This window comes from Lycium barbarum, chromosome 7 (genome assembly GCF_019175385.1).
Source record: "Lycium barbarum isolate Lr01 chromosome 7, ASM1917538v2, whole genome shotgun sequence".
In the NCBI taxonomy this organism is placed as follows: domain Eukaryota; kingdom Viridiplantae; phylum Streptophyta; class Magnoliopsida; order Solanales; family Solanaceae; genus Lycium; species Lycium barbarum.
In genome coordinates this window covers 128,270,508-128,290,002 of record NC_083343.1, presented here as the reverse complement: position 1 = coordinate 128,290,002, position 19,495 = coordinate 128,270,508, and the positions used below count along the sequence as shown (strand labels likewise).

At 35.4% G+C, this 19,495-nt stretch overlaps 1 protein-coding gene across 5 annotated transcripts; it reads right to left on the bottom strand.

Moving 5' to 3' along the window:
- Positions 1-838: 838 nt before the first annotated feature.
- Positions 839-13,650, bottom strand: LOC132604335 (pre-mRNA-processing factor 19 homolog 1-like). Of its 5 annotated transcripts, none has more exons than XM_060317788.1 (18): positions 13,584-13,650; positions 13,123-13,208; positions 10,310-10,381; positions 10,123-10,185; positions 8,779-8,865; positions 7,780-7,924; positions 7,570-7,691; positions 7,252-7,368; positions 6,381-6,476; positions 6,172-6,231; positions 5,136-5,210; positions 2,800-2,904; positions 2,603-2,719; positions 2,413-2,490; positions 2,192-2,288; positions 1,689-1,740; positions 1,275-1,345; positions 839-1,173 (listed from the first exon to the last, which is right to left on the bottom strand). In XM_060317788.1, exons 1-18 carry the CDS (start codon positions 13,594-13,596, stop codon positions 1,061-1,063), a joined length of 1,569 nt encoding a protein of 522 aa, XP_060173771.1. In that variant the 5' UTR covers positions 13,597-13,650; the 3' UTR covers positions 839-1,060. The 5 variants fall into 5 exon arrangements, with proteins under 5 accessions (XP_060173771.1, XP_060173770.1, XP_060173772.1 ...); XM_060317787.1 differs by lacking the exon at positions 13,584-13,650 and adding an exon at positions 13,324-13,477; XM_060317789.1 differs by lacking the exon at positions 13,584-13,650 and adding an exon at positions 13,324-13,393 and having other exon boundaries at positions 10,123-10,225.
- Positions 13,651-19,495: the final 5,845 nt, after the last annotated feature.

Genomic DNA, 19,495 nt, shown 5'->3' with positions numbered 1-19,495 from the left:
CAGATGGGATGTGTGCTAACATTCATTCTAATAGTTTTTTTTTTTTTTTTAAATTGTGCCAAATCTTATTATCTTCCAAAAATTGAGACATCGCCACCCAATGGTTAGTACACTTCCTGTCTGATTAGTATGACCTATTCTATGGGTAAGCCCGCCCAAATTTATATTGATGAGATCATGCGCCTACACGAGATACCACTATTCATAGACAAAAAATTACGGTTCATTTCAGTTTTGTGGCAGAGCTTATAGAAGTCTTCCATCCTCAGATCGATAGCCAGTTTAAGAGAACCATCCAAACATTGAAGGCGACATGAAAGTAAAAGGATGGAAAAAAAAATAATTTTTCGCAACTAGATGAACATTTTAGGAAAAATATATTTTAAAATAAAATTCTTCATTCTTGAGAAGAGGAAAAAGCAGATAGGACAAAGGTCTTTTCTTTCCGTCCACTCTTTCCCCAAGTGAGCACGTAGGGATCCAAGTGAACTAGATACAGTGCCAATATCGTTAGGATGTTGGACAGTTAGCTGGCTCAGGTCCATTTTACTACCCTCACGGCCTCACCAATAAACTTACTGAAAGCAAGTTATTTTATTTTTATTTTTTATAACCGTGATATCTGGGCCAGCTTGTGTACACCTCGACTAATTCCATAGGTTACTGGCAACTCTACCGATCTAACGTTTGGACATATGAGAAGAAAACACCGAATGAAAGCAAGTTGTAATTGTTGAGCACATCCAGGTTTTTGATCTAAAGGATCAGTTCATCCCGACAGCTACTTTCCCAAATGAACAATGGATACGCATTTGAATATGTATGAATGATACATCACTAACCAAGAATTGTACTATACATTACTTCCACATTATCCCATGTTGGTGTACATATTTTTCCGTAATAGAAAGGAACTATATTGAACAGAAAACTACTGAAGTTACACTTGAAAGAACAACAAATCTCTATCAACCTCTCTCTTCAGCCTCCCAATATAATGCGCCGACCCTGCAGCAGGGTTTGTGCGACTAGTATTTTGCTTTAACACCCGCAAGTGAGCCTAACTCTCTGACTGATCCTCTCCAGGCAGCCCGAATATTCTTAAATTTCGATCCATCGATCCAACAGCTATGTACTTTGCATCTGGACCGAACTTCAGACATGTTGCTTTACCTACCAGAGACAAATAGCAGACTCGATAATGATCTAATTAAACATACACTGGAACATCAAAAGCACATATAGGCAAAAAGAGCAGAACAAAGACAAATTACCTGTGCCTGACAAGTCAGGTAGGATTTTGACGGAATGCCAATCGGACTTTACACTTGCAACTTGATAAACTCTGATTCAGCGCAAGATTATATTGGTGTTAATTCTAACGGACCAATAGAAAACTCTAAAACAGAATTCAGCATTTAAATACATAATGTGATAGAAAATAGTCGATAATCAAAGTAACAATGACAATGGCAACCACACTTTAATCCCATGCGAGTTGGGTCATAAACAAAGTACAATGACCAAAAATGCTCATTGATGTTTTTCATTTTGGAGGGGTTAAAGGTCCTCAGAAACCAGTAAGGGGCTAAGGTGATGCTAAAGACAAGTTAAAAAAAAATCAGGACACTTGAACGACATATGTTCTAATCTAAGACCCAGCATGGGAAGTTGTGTAGAAGTCTTACCTTATATCTGAGCCTCCTAATGCAAGATAACTTCCACTGTGGTCAAATTCCACTGCAAGTACAGGAGAAGCAGCAGGTAATTTTTAAAGGCATAAAAATTCCCATAGAAGATAAATTTACCTCAGGAAATGATTAAAACTGCAGTAATGAAAGAAAAATTTAAGATATAGTTGGTACAATAATTATTTTTAGAAGGAAGTTTGACAGGTAAACCATACATTTATGCAGCATCAGAAAGGATAAAGATTGAGGTCTACACAATGGGAAATGACCCATATATACATGCGGCTCCTAAAGATAGCATATTCATAAACATTATAGTTCAGCTACAACACAAGAAACTTGGCCTTGAAACTGCTCAATGATGACTACACAGTAAAATTTTGCTAAAACGCTTAACCCTTCTGACTAACACAAGTCTTCTAAGATGTCTTTTGTGTCAAGCTCCAGTCGAATGCAGTTAAGTCTTTTTTCTGAGAGTGAGAATGCAGTTAGTCTTATACCTGATTGAGTAGATGTATCTTCATCATAAGGAGAAAAGGTTCTGAAGTTTCTTAATTTCCGTAAATCCCAAAGTTTAACACCGTCTTGAGCTGCAGTCTGACCCAAAAAAAAAAACCAAAAAAAAAAGGGAAACCCACCAGTTAAAAATGTAATCATAAAACTCACTTAATGCTCGTAAAAGAATGGTTATCAAAGGTTCATTCAATAATAGAATACTCACTGCTAAGAAATAACCATTTTCTGAGAAGGAAATTGCAGTTACTGCTCCAACATGCCCATCAAATCTTGCAACATTTGCCTATATAGCAAGCACCAAAGGGGAAAAAAAAAGGACAAAGAACACTAAGAACACAAAGATAAAAGAAGCGCAATTACATCATTAACTAATGCAGCTCTTCAGGAACACACACCTGAGTTTTTACATCCCATATCTTGACCTGAGCCCCTGAAGTCCCTGCTCCAAGGATCAAACCATCAGGATGAAAAGCTGCAGATGTGTAGCCCTCAGATTCTGAAGCATCTGCTACCTGAATTAGAACTTTAGAGTTGATGACTCCAGAAATCTGAAAATTGTTTCTGGAAACGAGAGATAAAAGGAGGAAAATACCTGAGCAAGGCACAAGCCAGAAGCAAGATCATAAAAACACCATGTGCCATCAAGAGAAGCAGACACAAAGTACTTATTGGTTGCATGGACGGTGACAGCCTGCACCTGAATTTATTGGAGATGCATTACAGTTAAAATTCACTATAGTTAATAGAGATGAAATTTCAGACATGGTACTATTCTTATGAAGTACTTAAGTAGTATTCATGCCTCTGAATAACTCGTATAATAAAAGAAGGGAGGGAAAAAGGTATCACCAATTTCCATGGAAAATAAATCTTTTATTTTTCCTACAAGCATGTGGAATTGCGTTAAAGAGCTTTTCTTCCTTTTGACCCACCCAAGTTTGTCTTCTAGAGGTGGAAAATTGCAATTTGGCTACTTCCCCAGACCCCACTTGTGGGATCACACTGAGTATGATGTTGTTGTTGGCTACTTCTGGTAAAAAAATAATGGCATCTACAGCCAGATAAGGGCAACTGCCAAAACAAACAGAAATACCCTCTAAGTGATCATGAATCTTTTTTTCTATAAACTAATAGCAACTATTTTGATGTTATGATGAATTCAATGGTATACAATAACACTATGCCTCAATCCTAAGCAAGTTGGGGTTAGATACATGACTACTCACTGAACATGTTACTCCATTTAAGCTCATCAGAAAAATAAAATAAAAATTGAATGGGAAGCTTTCTATATTTCTACCAGGACTAAAAGACTCCTTGAAACAATATGACCTATATAATTTTTTTATTTCATTGTAGCTATTTTTCGCTAAGTCAGCATGAATTTCAAGAGATTGTAGGTCAGTCGAAACAATTTCCTCCCCTGTGATTTTCGGTCCATCTCGTGTGACCTCTACAAATTACACAAATATGTCTACACTATCGGGGACCTCGCTGGAGCAGCAAATATGTACCAATAACAACAAATAAGGCCTCAATTCTACCACTTCAAATGCTCTCATATTTCTCTATTTCCAATATATGCACTGGAGGGCCAAAGATATGTTGGTGGTCTGCCTTACTAAAGATATGTTGGTGGTCTGCCTTACTCCCACAAACCCCACACCACAACCCTGGTCGGTTGCTGACCACTTATCAAGCCAGAGGAACTCCCCTCCAATCCACCTCCCTCATTGCCGCCTTCAAACGGAAATGGGATCATAGACACTGAATTTCCCATCACTAAGACTTCCAATCCTGACTCACCATCCATATGCTTCAATGGCCCACAAAGTTATAACATCTTGATCCCATTTTTCTTCCAAGAACGCGCACCAGACAGTTTCCGCAGAACAAATTTTCCCTTATTTATGTTCCATCGACAACCTGAACCTGGGCTTGCATCCATCATCTACTTTATATAATCCACTATCCATTACCAACGCAGGCCAAGCAGCCATATCATTCTACGACTTCACATTTTTTCGCGCTGAGAAACAGTCCTCTATAGAAGAAGAAATTGTTGTCCACTAGACTCAAATATTACCAAAAGATCGGAAAAAAAATGGAATCAGAACGCTAATATCGCCTAGTCCCTTCAACCTTCAATGGTAACAGAGTGAAGGAAATGTCTTCAAACACAGAAAAATCCCGAACAACACTTGTACCCGACTGGACAGAGTCGGGCCAAGGAGTCCACTCCCCTTAGATTAGCTTCCTCATCAAAAGCTCGTTGCCATGTGAGGATCTACTTGTGGATAATACCACATTCTGACTTGCATGTTTGGGTGCGTCTTGACTCCAGCAGTGACTAGGCTCCTTGGGTTTTACTCGCTTGGATGTTCCAATTTCGAAGATGCAGTAGGCATTCAAAAAAGACCGTCTGAAGTAACTACCTTCTCTCTTTCTCTCACCTCTCTATCTAGCTATAGACATGCCCTGCTCAAATTTTTTTCATATTGCTTCCTCACAATTATTGATGGCAAATTATAGACAACCATTATGTCCAACTACAACTAAGCACCAGTCCATTCGAATGACTTCCATCCAAATCTTTCACGACTTAGGCATGGATTTCTTCCAAATGATGTTCCTCCCTAGGTAAGAAACATTCAAAGGGAAAACATGCGGCGGTCGAATATCAAAACTACCAACCGAAAGGTGCATTCTAAGTTTGAGAGACCAAAAAAAATGTCTTCCATTTTTTTAACGAAGGCAAAAAGAATGTTTTCCATTTTTTTGTAAAGGCAAAAGAATATTTTCCATAATCCACCTTAATTAGTACAAATCCACCAGGATAACTTGTAGCAATTTGTTCCTAAAGTATTTAAGAGGCCAAACAACATCAGAACTTTCAGTATTAATAAATGAGATATTAAGATGAAGTACCTCTGCACTGTGATCCTTCAAAGTAAGCCTACTGTCATAATTTCCATTTTCAGAGCTTTGCCACACACGAACTGTCTGCAATAGTCAACTGCAGAAGTTTAATAGAATATGGAAGGCAGGAACAACCTTTCCAGCTTTTGAACTTTTGAACAGCTGGAAAGGAATTGGAAAAAGAAGATCTAAGGGGAACTGGTGGGAGAATATACCAGCATGCATCTGGTGGACACTATGGAAAGAAAGGAATGCAAGATGTTTTCATGATAATGGCAGCAGCACTCAAAAGATCAAGATGAAGTGCCTTAGTTTACTTTATTTTTGGTGTAAACAGGATATGGTGGGGGAAGTAGAATCTTTAGTTGATTTTATAGGACATCTGTAAGCTCTAGTTTTTTTTGTTGTTTCAGGGTAGTTTCAGCCTACCAAGGGATGTAAGATTATACCTCATCACCATATGATGAGTTTTTTGTGTGAATACAAAGTAACCTTTTACTCAGAAAAAAAAAATATGGAAGGCAGGAATAAAATATTGACCAGTTATGCAATTGAAATTCAAGCTATCAGAGCCCTCTTTTTTGCAGTTTGTTTTACTTGGTTGGGCTTACAAACCCATCTGAATTGATAACTTACATCTGACACTAAGTTGTTCTCACGTTTCATATATACCACTTTCCAACCCTAACTCAACCAGATCTTAACCTCAAAATGAAGGGACAAAGGAATCATTAAGAGCCTGTTTAAAAAGCCATATGAGAATCATTAAGAGCCTATTTCGAAAGCTACCAGATCTTGGATACCATGTATTTCTATATCCTTTGCAAGCAAACCCACCTTTCATTAATTCCAAACAATTATTACCACTCCGTACCACCAAATTGTAGGAAGCATTGAAAGGAGTAAATGTTCTCCCAGACAAACAAGAAGGTGAAGTTGACTTTTCAATGAGAACAAGATCATGACAATTGAATCCAGAAAACAACACACAGGAAATATACAAGTCTAGTGCAACTTCTGATCAAAGAGAATCAATCAGGTTTACCTTATCTGAAGAGCCAGTAACTAGTAGTTCACCCTCAGCAGCAAATCTGACATTGGTAACCTGCAAAGAAAGAATATGAGCCACATTTTCTTTCTCAGGTAGGTTATGAATAAATAAGCATTTACCAGGATATGAGAAAAGGAGAATATCATGAATCAGAAATTCTTTCTAGGAAAAAAGATAATGAAGTATGTAAAGAGATAACAGACCCTCTTTGAGTGACCACTTAGTGTTGATACAATCTGTCCTGAAGGCCGATCAAAGACCACAGCATTTGAATCAACTCCACCAGTAGCAATGATGTCCTGATATAAAGTAAAAAAAAGAAATTTGAGCCACCAATATTAAGTTTGGTGATAAATCCTCTATATGAAAAGAAGACATAACCTCTAACCCAGATAACAAGGTCCACATTGAATGTCTGATAAAGTGACAGCATTTGACACCAATCAAGTGTCGGTGTATTTTTTGGCAAAGTACAATATGTATATTTATATTTGATCACGATAAATATTTAACGTGAAGATTCAACAACAGGAAACATCCTCGAAAAATATGCATAAGTTCTAGCACTAGACTTAACCCAGCCACTGAAAATGATATAGTACTGTTTACCAGTAAAATACTTTGCTCATTCAACACAATGGTTTTAGCTTGAGGGAATCCTAGGAGTAATCCTAAGATCTACATGTTTGGTCCTAATGAAAAGGTTAGTGACCTGTGATTAAGCAGGAATACAACAATAATATTGGCTTTCAAGATATCATTAGCTTTTCTACATCAGACTTACTACTTACATCCCTCTAAGAGGGATATACGGAGTCTATCAGATGGTGCACCTCTACAAAAAAGTAGCCATGGTTGAGAATGTATGGAAGAGTAATAGCTTTGCAAGTTGGACAATAAACGTAAGTATTTTCCTGTTTAGTACATTTCCACTTTTGTAGTTCAGAGATGCAATCATAATCAAATCAATCAGTAGCTTGGTCTCGTGTATGAACAAGGATGTTAAAGTAATCGCCATATGAACAAGAATGGAAAAGGAATTAAAAATAGTCCAGATAAAGATGGAGCCCATACCTTAGGATAATGGATATCCAGAGACAAAATGCCTGGTTTGTTGGTTTTGTGAAGAGGATAACTATTCAGTTGGGTATATCTCTGAATATCATCCACAGGAGCCAAAGTTGCAGGTATCTAGGTGGCAAATGCAAGTTGTATAATCATTATGCATTCAGACTGGGGTAAGGCTAAATAGCTCATGTAACAGCGACTTTGAAAATGTTCATATTTTATTTAAACTAGGAAAGCATACAAGCTAGAAGATGAAGTATGAACAAGAAAAGAATATCACAGAAACATCCTTCCTATTTATAGAATTTTTGTCATCGCAGATACCTGTCGCCTTTTCCTTTGTTGTGAAAGAGCAGCATTACAATCCTGAAGCTCTTTAATAACATCACCAGCTATTCCTGGGCGAATTTTCTTACCGCTAGGAACCATCTCCTCTTCTTCCGCAGCTATTGGTACAAGTTGATAACACATATCAGAAAGTATGGAAAGAAAAGATGGCGTATTACAGACCTAAAAGTTTAAAAAAACAAGGACCTCTTTTCCCATTGCTTAGAGCAGCACCATTAGGTTCTATTGTAGTTGCTGCCATGGGTACTTGTCTTTCAGCCTGTGCAAGCAATGCTCTTGCCTCATCCCTTTCCTTTTTCAGCCTAGCAATTACACGGCATGCAGCATCATGCTGCAAAGACAGGACAGATATCTCCAGCAAAGAATGCAAGACATTTTTTTTTATAAAGAGCCAAGAAAACAAGAGATAAGACATGCATGTCCAGCAGTGTTGTCAAAGGCGCGCTTAAGCCCTGAGGCGACGCTCAAAACATGTTGAGCGCTTCGCCTTGCTTTATTTGCGCTTCAGTGTCATCAACAAGGCTCTAAGACATACTTTTCCTTGACAATGAGCCTCTCTTGAAGAGGTGACACTATATAATTGATATTTCACTTTATCGTAATGTTTTTACAATTTCTTTGTCCATTTATTTGTTGTTCATGCTTATTATTATTAGTCTTGGACTAATATATATATATATATATATATATATTTGTATTTTTTCACCATTGCGCCTTTTTTCATTAAAGCCAACACTCTATTTGCGTTTTGCGCTTAAAGCCCCAGCTGATCTAAGAGCTTTTTTGCGCTTTTCGCTTTTAATAACAATGATGTCCAGATAAAAGGCAAACAAGTAGGCAACAGAGGAAAATGAAAGAAAGGGAAAGGAAAGCTTGGATCAATCATCCCCTATTACAATCATATAATACGAGAAAGAAAAAATTTGAACTAAAAAAATGAAAAATATGATTCAGCTTTTTTTTTTTTTTTTTTGTGCTAATAAAATATTCACCATTCTCAAAAAAAATCATTTAATTCATTCATGATGACAGTGTTCAAAGATATGCTATCCATGAATTCCAATCAAGCCCAATAACCTATCTAAGCAAACAGGACTTTATTTACAAAAATAATATATATGAAAAAAAGGAGTCCTATAAATTCCTTAAACTTATCTCGATGCTTTGAAAGATGCTCTATATTACCTGATATAGAGCATGACTCAGCTCTTGCCTTGCCGTATGTAATTGCTGTTCCAAAGCAAAATTGGATAGCATCAGACCATCCCACTCCTACAAGACAAATATAAACCTAAGACTTTAGACCCATCAATCTAAAATATAAAGAGTTTTATATAACTAATCTAGCAACTAAAAGGAATCTAAAATTACAGGTACACGTCAAAGTCTAACTTAACACCGGGTAATCTGAACAGAGAATTGTGTATAGAATACATGAAACCAAATGTGTAGGCTTTACAATTTTTATCTGATACTACATAGGTGCTAACAGAAGTCAAAATAATAAGAAGAAAAAGACATGAATCAAACTCTCTCTCTCTCTCTCTCTCTATAGGATCTCTTCCCAAGGCTGCTTAGTTTCTCCTCTAAACAATTGCAGATTCTAGAGATGAACATGGCTGGAACATCACCTTTAGAAGAAACATTAATGAACTGGAACTTGACAACTATCTTAAGCTTAGTGCAATAGATTAACTGCTGTCCTCCTCTCATATCAAACCCGGATACCTCGTCATATGGAAAAACTTCCAAGGGTATCTTTACAGTTAAAAACTATTATGAATTGTTTGCAAAACCAGCCACCATCCTTCAGCAGCTGTGGAAGAATAAGACCCATACATAGTGAAATGTCTCTCCAGGTTAGTAGCTATTGATGCTTGTCTTACCCTAAACAAGCTACACATAGGGAATCTCAATTGTGCAACAAATGCTGCCTTTGCAAGGACAAAGAGGAGGACATTAATCATTTGTTTCTTCACTGCAAGTACACAAGCAATTTTGGCATTTGCTTTCAATTTATATCATGGGTCTAAAGTGGTGCATGCCTGTTCCTACCTTTCAGTTTCTTCAAAGTTAACCTGGAAAGGATCTACATAATGCCTCGTATCCTTACAGGAGCACAGTTCCAGCTGCTACTCGGTGAGCTATTTGGAAGGAAAGGAACACCAGATTTAGATTTTCTGAGCTCATTAGACAATTAGTAATGGCACCACTATTTTGGTTAACATTCCCTTTTTGCTGGTATATCTCGCTTTGAGCCGGGGGTTTATCGGAAACAGCCTCCCCGCCCGTTATAAGGTAGGGGTGAGGTCTGCGTACACTCTACCCTCCCCAGACCCCACATGATGGAATGATACTGGGTATGTTGTTGTTGTTGTATTCCCTTTTTGCTGGTAGTTCCTATAAGTTACACATTACCTAGCAAAAATAGATTGATTACAGGGCCTCTCCTCAATGCTTTTTATTTACTTATGTTGCAAATAATGCATGGAAAATAAATGCAGCAAATCTAGGATCAGAAATACATACTATCTGAAACATTCCCAACATCCCAGGAATACTGGCAGCCTGCACAGGTCGGGGCTTCACTATCTGCAAAAGGTTCCAATTAAAGGAAGCTGTGAAAGTCCATCTGACATCATATGGAGAAGAACTTCAGAACTGATGTAAAATACTACAAGAAAATCATGCTCATAAATTTCAAAACGATTTGTACCTTGCCAGTTTTAACTGGAACAATGTCATCCATTGTCAGTGGCTCTCCAGTGACTGGACATTTACCATAATCCTATACAAACAAAAAAAACGATACAAGGAACAACACCACACAAACATGAGAAACTGCATAATATTTTCTCATAAATCAGATGTACTTATTAATGTTACCCCAAGTTGGCATTGTTATTCAAAATTACATCATACAAACACAACTTAAACCTCCCGACAATATAAAAAATCATCTAAACATATCAGAATTTCATGCATGCACCAAAAATAAAGTAGGCAAAAGAGAATTCTTAACATGCAACAATGAACTCTTGACCCCTTCAAAGGTTTTTAATTTCTTTCTACATAACCCCAGAAACAAAAACACGAAAGGGTGGAATTTTTTTTTTTTTTTTTTTTGGAAACTGGTAACTTAAAAGGGTGCAATATTTTTTTGATAAGGTAAATAATTTTAACAATTGGGGGAAACCCCGTATACAAGCCGTATACCAGAAGAAGAGAACTTACACCAAAATATGGTTCTCAACAAAAGAGACACAATTCTTTATACAAATTGGGACCTCGTGAGTACACCAAAAAGAGACTAGAGACAAAACACTACTCTGCATTTTTACGTAATCAAGCTCCAACCCTTCAAAAGCCCTCCTATTCCTCTCGTTCCAAATAACCCACATGATTGCTAAGGGATCAACGCTCCAAGCCCTCGGGCTTTTCTTCCCCCGTCTATGAGTCCAACTTTGCAGAGCCCCCCTTACTGTACCTGGCATGACCCAATACACCCCAAACAAATTGAGAACCGCCCTCCATAACCGGCTAGCCACCTTGCAATGCAAAAGAAGATGGTCTACACTTTCACCTGCACTTTTACACATGAAACACCAACTAACATAGGTGATTCTCTTCTTTCTCAGGTTCTCAGTTGTTAAAATCACACCCCTTGCCGCCAACCATACAAAGAAACAAACCCTTCTTGGTGCTCTAGGGATCCAAGTGAATCCATGGGGCAAAGAACATTCCTCTCTCACTAGCAACCTCTTATAATAAGAGCTAAAAGAGAATAGACCATCTCCGCTCTCTCGCCATCTCCAAACATTTGTTAGATTGTTTGGTGTGTCTATCCCATAAAATAACTCTTATCAAATTGTGAAACTCTCCCATCTCCCGATCATGCAATCTTAGATCCCAGTGAATAACACCTTCATGAGATCTACAAATTTGTTTGACTGTCATCTCTCTTTGACAAGAAATGCGGTATAAATTAGGAAAGGCTTCTTTCAACTCGATCTCCTTGCACCACTTATGTGCCCAAAAACTGATCGTACTTTCGTCCTCCACCTTAAAATATATATGTCCACAAAAATCTAGAAATCATAAGACGCCACATTAAATTCTTAACTAAAAAATTATGATATTCTTTACTACGAAAATTTCCAACGATCAAATTGAAAATTAAGCATGTAAAGACATTAAATTCTCTGTTCAGATTTTCCTGTGGAAAGAAGCTGACTTGACACAAATCAATGATAGGGAACATCACATCAAGCCAGCTATCAAGATATCCCCAGGTCAGTACTATTAGTTCAGGAGGAGGGAAAAGATGGATGTTCGAGGAGATAGAGACCACCAATTCCAAACTGTGCTGATGGATAGAAATGTAGAATCATCCAAGCTAATAACATTCTTTAACGTTACATAATCACAATGTTGGAGTCTAATATCTAATACAATCAATCAACCATATTAGACTTTAAGAAATGGGCAGCCTGGTGCACAAAGCATCCCGCGTTAGCAGGGCCCGTGGAAGGGTCACACCCCAAGGGGTGTGATGTAGACAGTCTATCCTAATGCAAGCAGTAGTGGCTGTTTCCACGGCTCGAACCCGTGACGTATAGGTCACACTGAGACAGCTTTACCATTGCTCCAAGGCTCCCCTTCAATCATATTAGACTTTATGGACCAATATTACACTCGTTGAGGTCGGCTATATGAGTCCTCTATTATCCATTCCTCACTACTCATGACCATTTCATTCGTATATTAAACCATTCTCCTTACCAAGCACTTATAAAACCATCCATTCATATGTATTCACAAAGTCAGAACCATTTTACTTCAAAATTTTACTTTAATGACTAAGATAATAAGCAAAATAAGCTTAGAGATGGAGAAAATGAATGGTGTGTTCTTAGTGCAAAAAAAAAAAGGGCCTTACATTACCTTGAATTGTGTAAAAGGTAAAACAATTACCATAAAAACAAGGGAAATTTTTAAAAATTATTACGCCACATAGCCCAATATACAATATTATACCTGGGGGGAAGCATTATACATAACGCATCAACCTTGTATAAAGTGTATAAAACTATACTTTTACACAAATATGAGCTAAACCGGGTAACAAACTCAAAGTATGGGCTACGTGACATAAATATTTTCAAAAATAGACATAGAGAATAATTTTCCAGGAAAATTACAATCCAACATAAAATATTACATCCATGTAGCCATATTTTTAATTTACATCCGCATAGCCAACTTTCTTTTTGCAATGGCATTTATACACACGTTATACAACATTTTACACTTACCGTAGACAATGTATCAACCTTGTATAAAAGTGTCTAATAATAATGTACAAAAAGGGCCATTTCGGGTAAATTAAAAAATACAGGCCATTTCGAGTAAATATTTTCAAAAAAATAAACATAGAGCGTAATTTTCCCTTTTTTAACAATATGTTCAATTGAAAAAAAAAAAAAAAAACTTGCACAGTAAAGGAGAGTATACAACAAACTAACTAACCGAAATGTGTCTTTCAATTAATCGCTTCTCAAATAGAAGTCCTGATTTCCTTGACACTACCGGCTCTTCCGGTACCTCACCTGAAACTGCAAACAATTGAAAAACAATATATCAGTTACAAACAACAAAATTATATATATATATATATATATGAAGATTATACATTAATGAAAATACATATAAACAAGATTGAAAGTATACTTGAACAGTTCATTGTTGAAACAGAGTGCTAGGGTTTAGAGCTAAATGTTACAATTACAACCCTCTATAATATATTCGTAACTAAATATATTAAAATATGATTATGAAAAGACAAACTAAAACTATAAAGAAGAAGTTTTTTCCAAGTTACTTTTATGAAAATTTAAAATGAATATTTTATTCATGCCTTTGATTAAAAAAATAATAAATATTTTGAAACATAAAAAAAAAAATACGAATTAAAAGGATTGAAAGTTTACTTGAACAGTTCATTATGAGTGAAACAAAGGAAGAGGAGGAAAAGAAAAATAAATTTTTGAGGGTTTTTGTATGATTCTATTGAAACCCGACCCGACATAAAACGAATGGATAATGACCCGCTTCCTCTTTTGGTTTTCCTTTTTTCTTTTTTTAATAACAAGAGAAATTACGTGGACGTGACAAATAATTAGACTGTATTTACGATACATAGTTATAGTTTCAAAACAATTATGAAACGTAGTTACATTTTAAATTTTGTAGCAAATATATAGTATGCGCCGGCACAGCTCTTTCGCGTGATTTTCAGTTGATACCCGGCTGATACAAGTCTGTAAAAATTTAGTTGGTACAATATGCGCTATACAACTGATACGTGCTATTTCAGCGCAACTGTAAGCGCCGATATAGCTCTAAATTATAGCTAATGTATGCGCAATTATAGCTACGTTTCATAAATATGCATAAACTGTAACTATGTTTCTTAATTATTGCTCTAAATTATTCGCCCCAGTTTGTTTTGAAATATAAGATGCTCATTGAAGGATAAAAAAAATTTGAGATAATTTCAGAAACCTTTGTCCAAATTTGTCTCTATAACACTAACCTTTCTTGTGGTTTGAAATATTAGATACACCTCCCCTGTTTACATTTTTTGGTAACAAAACTTGGTTTAAATGACAAAACTTTGTAAGATTCCTGTATTGTGCTTTTGTATTGCTATTTTTGATACGACCTTTTTAACACAAATACTTTTTCAAGTATTATCTACATTACATAATTAGTTGTAAGGATATTGATATCCCTACCACAATTTAGGCAAAATGAAAAAATTCCTCTTCTATATATTTGGATTTTGGATAAAAGAAAATGAAAATATCAGTTGGTTGTGATAAACTTGAAAGTGTTTTATATGTAATAGTATTACATTAGCTTCAGTTTAATCAATGAATACAGATATTTGTTTTCATGAAGTGCTAGCCTAACAATTGCACATACATGCTTATACTTACATTATAACCACAAAGATTCAAGAAAAATCTAAAACTTGATTCGTGCATAATAAAGAGAACAATGCATCAGAAAAGTAAATTAATATCCACATAACAGAAAAAGACGAAAAAAAAAGTAAAATATATCATCAGGAGAAAAAAATTTAATTAAAGAAATACATTAGCAAACATTCATTACACTTTAGAAGTGTCAATGAGAATTGTTTAGGGTAAATCAATATTATGAGAATTGTTCAAGGCAAATCAATATTTTTCTAATGATAAATATGGCATTACCCTTGATTTTTTAAAAATCCAAATATAAGAAATATATTTTTTTTCTTCAATTATTATCACTTGTAAAGATTGCTATAACGTTAGACTTATTCTATCTCGTAAGAGCAATTTTTATTTTATAAAACTTCAGATATACTAAGTAAAGCTTGAACAAGGTTACTTTTGGAAAATAAAACAAATTTAGCATTTAAACCAAGTTTTGTTACCAAAAAATGTAAATAGGAGAGGTATATGTAATATTTCAACCCACGAGGGAGGTCAGTATTATAGAGGCAAATCTAAAGGGAAGTCTCTGAAATTATGCTAAAAACGTTTTTTCACTTAGACAATTTTAGATATTCAAGGGTTGCACATCGCAATGCCTATTGTGTCGGCTTGGTCTTTCATAAGTGGAGACAGAATAAAGACGTTTATTGTCTGTTCTTAATTCAACACACTTTCACTGTACTGTCAGAGTAGATACTGTTACTTTTTTTGTTATTTATGAAATTTTCTCTTCTTCTTTTTTTTTTTTTTTTTTTTTTTTACAACTTTATTAAAGCTTGGGATTTAGCTTTATACTCCACGGTGTATGCTAAAGTTTGCAATTGGTGTATTCAAACAGATTATTTATGTTATTTTTTTAGGTTATCTATTGATATTTATTATATACTAAAGTTAGGTATATGTAATTAACTTTAAAGTGATTTAACTTTGCAGATATTTTTTATATTATATGATATTATCCATAACTATTAGGCAGTAATACGTAATAAGCATTTGAGCAATATGATTGTGCAAACATAGTTTACGTTGTCCACATTTGTAGCAAGCTTAGGTTGTTAGTAAATTAGAGTAGCCAACTATTGCAATTTTCAAGTAAGATGATCACATACTTCAACATTCACGTGAAATGTCATATTACAAATCTATAATAACTTACTCCATAAACAAGGATGATGCACGTTAGTCGAACCAAAAACTTCAATTTGCTACCGAATTTAGGGGTAATGGTACTCCTCCTTCTCTATAACTTGCAAGTTCAACGTAATTAGATTTGCACGTAGTGTTTCTCATTTCTCATGTCGTTATAGTGGTTTGTTCATTTTTTTTTTCATGTGATATCACTTGCAAAAAAAATTGCGTACACCCCTGTCCATAAATAATTTTTTTTCCTAACAGTTTAAACTTTTAGATGAGATGATCACACATTTCAATATATCAAAAAACATGAATGTGATCCATGATCCAAAATTTTGATTTTTCCGGCACAAAAATAGCTAATAAATGAAGAGAACTAAAAAAGAAAGAAAAAGAAAAAACTAAAGCATGCACCAAATAGAAGAAACATATACAACCAAAGTCCAACAAAAGCAACGAATGACAAGGCATTCTATATATTTAAAGTCAAAGTTGGCTTAATCTAGAATGAATCTGTAGTCATTTCATATTAGAATTTCAGTGTCTTGTTTGCTCAATGTAAGCTGATGCTGAATACTCATTGGAATATATTTTCCAAACTTTAAAACAGAACATATATATCTTCTACTATCCTTAAATTTGGAGTTCTTGCCAGAAAAAGTAGAAAGCTAGATGTACCTAGACAGAGGTGTACTTGCTAATTACAGTTTAATCATGAATTACACAAAGTGCATTTCACTACATTTGCTTAAACATTTTACCCAACATCAGCCAGCCAGAAGAATACTTTTTGAGCCATTTTTTGTTTATACAAGGTCATGAGTACTACTTCTTGGTTCTATCTTGTTTTACTTCTGATGATGTTTAATTGGAGAAGATGGGAAAAGGAGGGGTATGGTGTATAGTATTTGTTTTTTCCCCGTTTAGTTTAGGCATTGGTATTTTGAAATATGTACTAATATGACTAATTCAAATCGCGTCAGGTAGACTCATTAACGGGTAAAATGCATCTTATCAAGACACATTTTTCATTTTTTTTTTCTTTAGGCAACTGTTTTGAAAATACGGAAAAGGGCCAAATATATCCCTGAACTATGAGACAGGGGCCAAATATACCCCTCGTTATACGTTGGAGCCAAATATATCCCTGCCGTTATACTTTGCGGTCAAATATACTCTTCATTCGTTAAAATTGTCCAAGATGAACATCCAATCCTACGTGGTTGCCACACATTTGATGTCACGTGACATGCCACCTCAACACCCCCTAACCCATCTTATTCCTCCCCTCTATTTATTTTTACACCATTAAAAGTTCATTCTCGTCCATCACCATTGCCACCATCACCGCCACCACGATCAACTCTCTGTTTGTCGCTTTATCTATTCTCAACGAAAGACAATACCCAACAAAGTAACATTGAATTTCAAACTTTAAAAACTCAACGAAAATCAAAAACTACTTCAGAGCCAACCAGGCATGTCAATAAAAATTAAAAAAAGCATCAAATTTTAATCTTAAAATAGAAATCCAGATCAAAATGAATAAAGGAAGAAGGGATTGCCGGCTGATTTTAGCAATTGAATTACATCGGATAGATGCTCCGGGGGAGAACTAATTGTTTAATGGAAGGTCCAAGTTCAATTTTTTAATACCTAATAAGTTTTTTCCCATTGTCGACATCGTTTTCCCATGACATAAACAAAAGAGAGATATGGAATGGGAAATGTGTCTTTTTTTAGAAGAAGAGAAAACAAAAATGGACAAATATACCCGGATCATGTGCAAACCCCGATTAGATATAAAGATGGTCGTGGTGGCGGTGATGGCGGCAATGGTGGTAGAGAAGAAGAAAATCTTAGTGGTGGAAGAACAAATAGAGGGGAGGAGTAAGATAGGTTAGGAGGTGTTGAAGTGACGTATCACGTGACATTTATCTCATCAAATGTGTGGCAGCAACATAGGATCGGATGTCCACTTTAGATAACTTTAATAGATGAAGGATATATTTGGCCCCAAAGTATAATGACAGGGGTATATTTGACCCTAAAGTATAACGAGGGGTATATTTAGTTTTTTTCGTTGAAAATATATACTAATTGGACTAATTTAATTCGAATCGTGCCAGGTAGGCTCATTAAGAGGTAAAATGCTACTTATGAAAACACTTTTAATTTCAAAACTCAAATTTGAGACCTCTGATTTATAAAATTGATGAAGAGGTTTCGATCATATATCCCACTATACAACCAGAAATTTCACTCTTGTTGTTTATGGTTCACAAAGGTTGTTTTGATACAAGGTTACCTAGTTGCATAATATAACTTGTTGTAAATATAAGTAGTTGAATCTCGCTTCCGTAAGAGAAACTTCTAGTTTAATAGCTAAGGTGATGTTAGCTAACTGTATTCGAAAATATATTCTAGAAACAGAAATGGAGAAGAAGCAGAATTAACGATGAACAATCTGAGCCCACTAAATTCACAATGTATCTTAAGGAACTTAATCCCCCCAGGTAATCGTGGTTATGAATTATTTCCTCCTAGGATAGAACGGATTACTGTCACCGGTGTAGCGGTACCTCAAATGCCGATGTGCAGCGAACACAAAAGAACAGCCAAATCACACTTAGAAGTTTTATGTTTTGTGCAGAAAGTATTATGTCTAAAAATTAAAGGGAAAATTAAAATGAAGCTGACCCAAGCGACGACAGCACGAGGGGAGAATCTCTTCTCAACTCTTTATGAGCTAAAAGAAGTGATTCTACGTATAAGCACAATATTCTTACTTTCCCCTACCAATGAGGGACGAAGTTCCTTTGTAGAAAAGAAATTTTTCATTTTCCTCCGTTTTGAGCTTTTTCATTTCCCATTCACACCTTTATTCAAAAAAACCTAACAGCTGACTCAAATTATTTTAGGTCTGCATGTTCCAGTATAAAGTGTGTAATTTACATTTCTTCAAATCCTTTTATTAGAATTCCTAACTTTTGTACTAGAACCTGCTACCTAAATGTTTGATAATTGTTAATATAGGAAAGAGATACGTGTAATTTTCAAATAGGGATATTTGTTTGATACCAATAAGTAAAGGGGCCAAAAAATTTCAACGAATAAAGAAACTTATGCTACTCTTAAACGTATATTACCGAAAACGATTTTGATTAAAGTAAATGTCAAATATTTTACTTTCTACTTAATTGCTACCATTCGATGAGAAAATGACATTGATAATCCCTAATGTTTGCCACTGCAACTTAATCCTTGCCGGTACAAAATTAATTTAGATAGAACTCCTGTTGGTCCTAATTTACATGGAAGCATTTGAGGCACTAAGGACAAAATAGCTAACTGGAAACCCTTGTCCAAAGGAAATAGGACAATAATACAAAAAATTCACCAAAGGTACACCTAGAGATCGAGAGTTTAACTAACATTTGGGAAGAGTCATTCATCATTGGAAAGGACCAGGAATGTCCTTTCATCATAATTAGAGGTCTCTGATTCCAGTCATAGGAATGAAAAAAATCCTGATCGGGAGTGTTTTTTCTTTTAATGAATCTCACACGACGTGAATCCGAATGACTTAGGGCTCCAAAACAGATATGGGACATGAGATAAAATAGAAACTTTCTTTTAATAGTCATATAATGATTCAACTTCATGTTAAAACATGAATACTGATGTTGTTTTCTTAATCACAATATACGAAATTTACTAGTCCG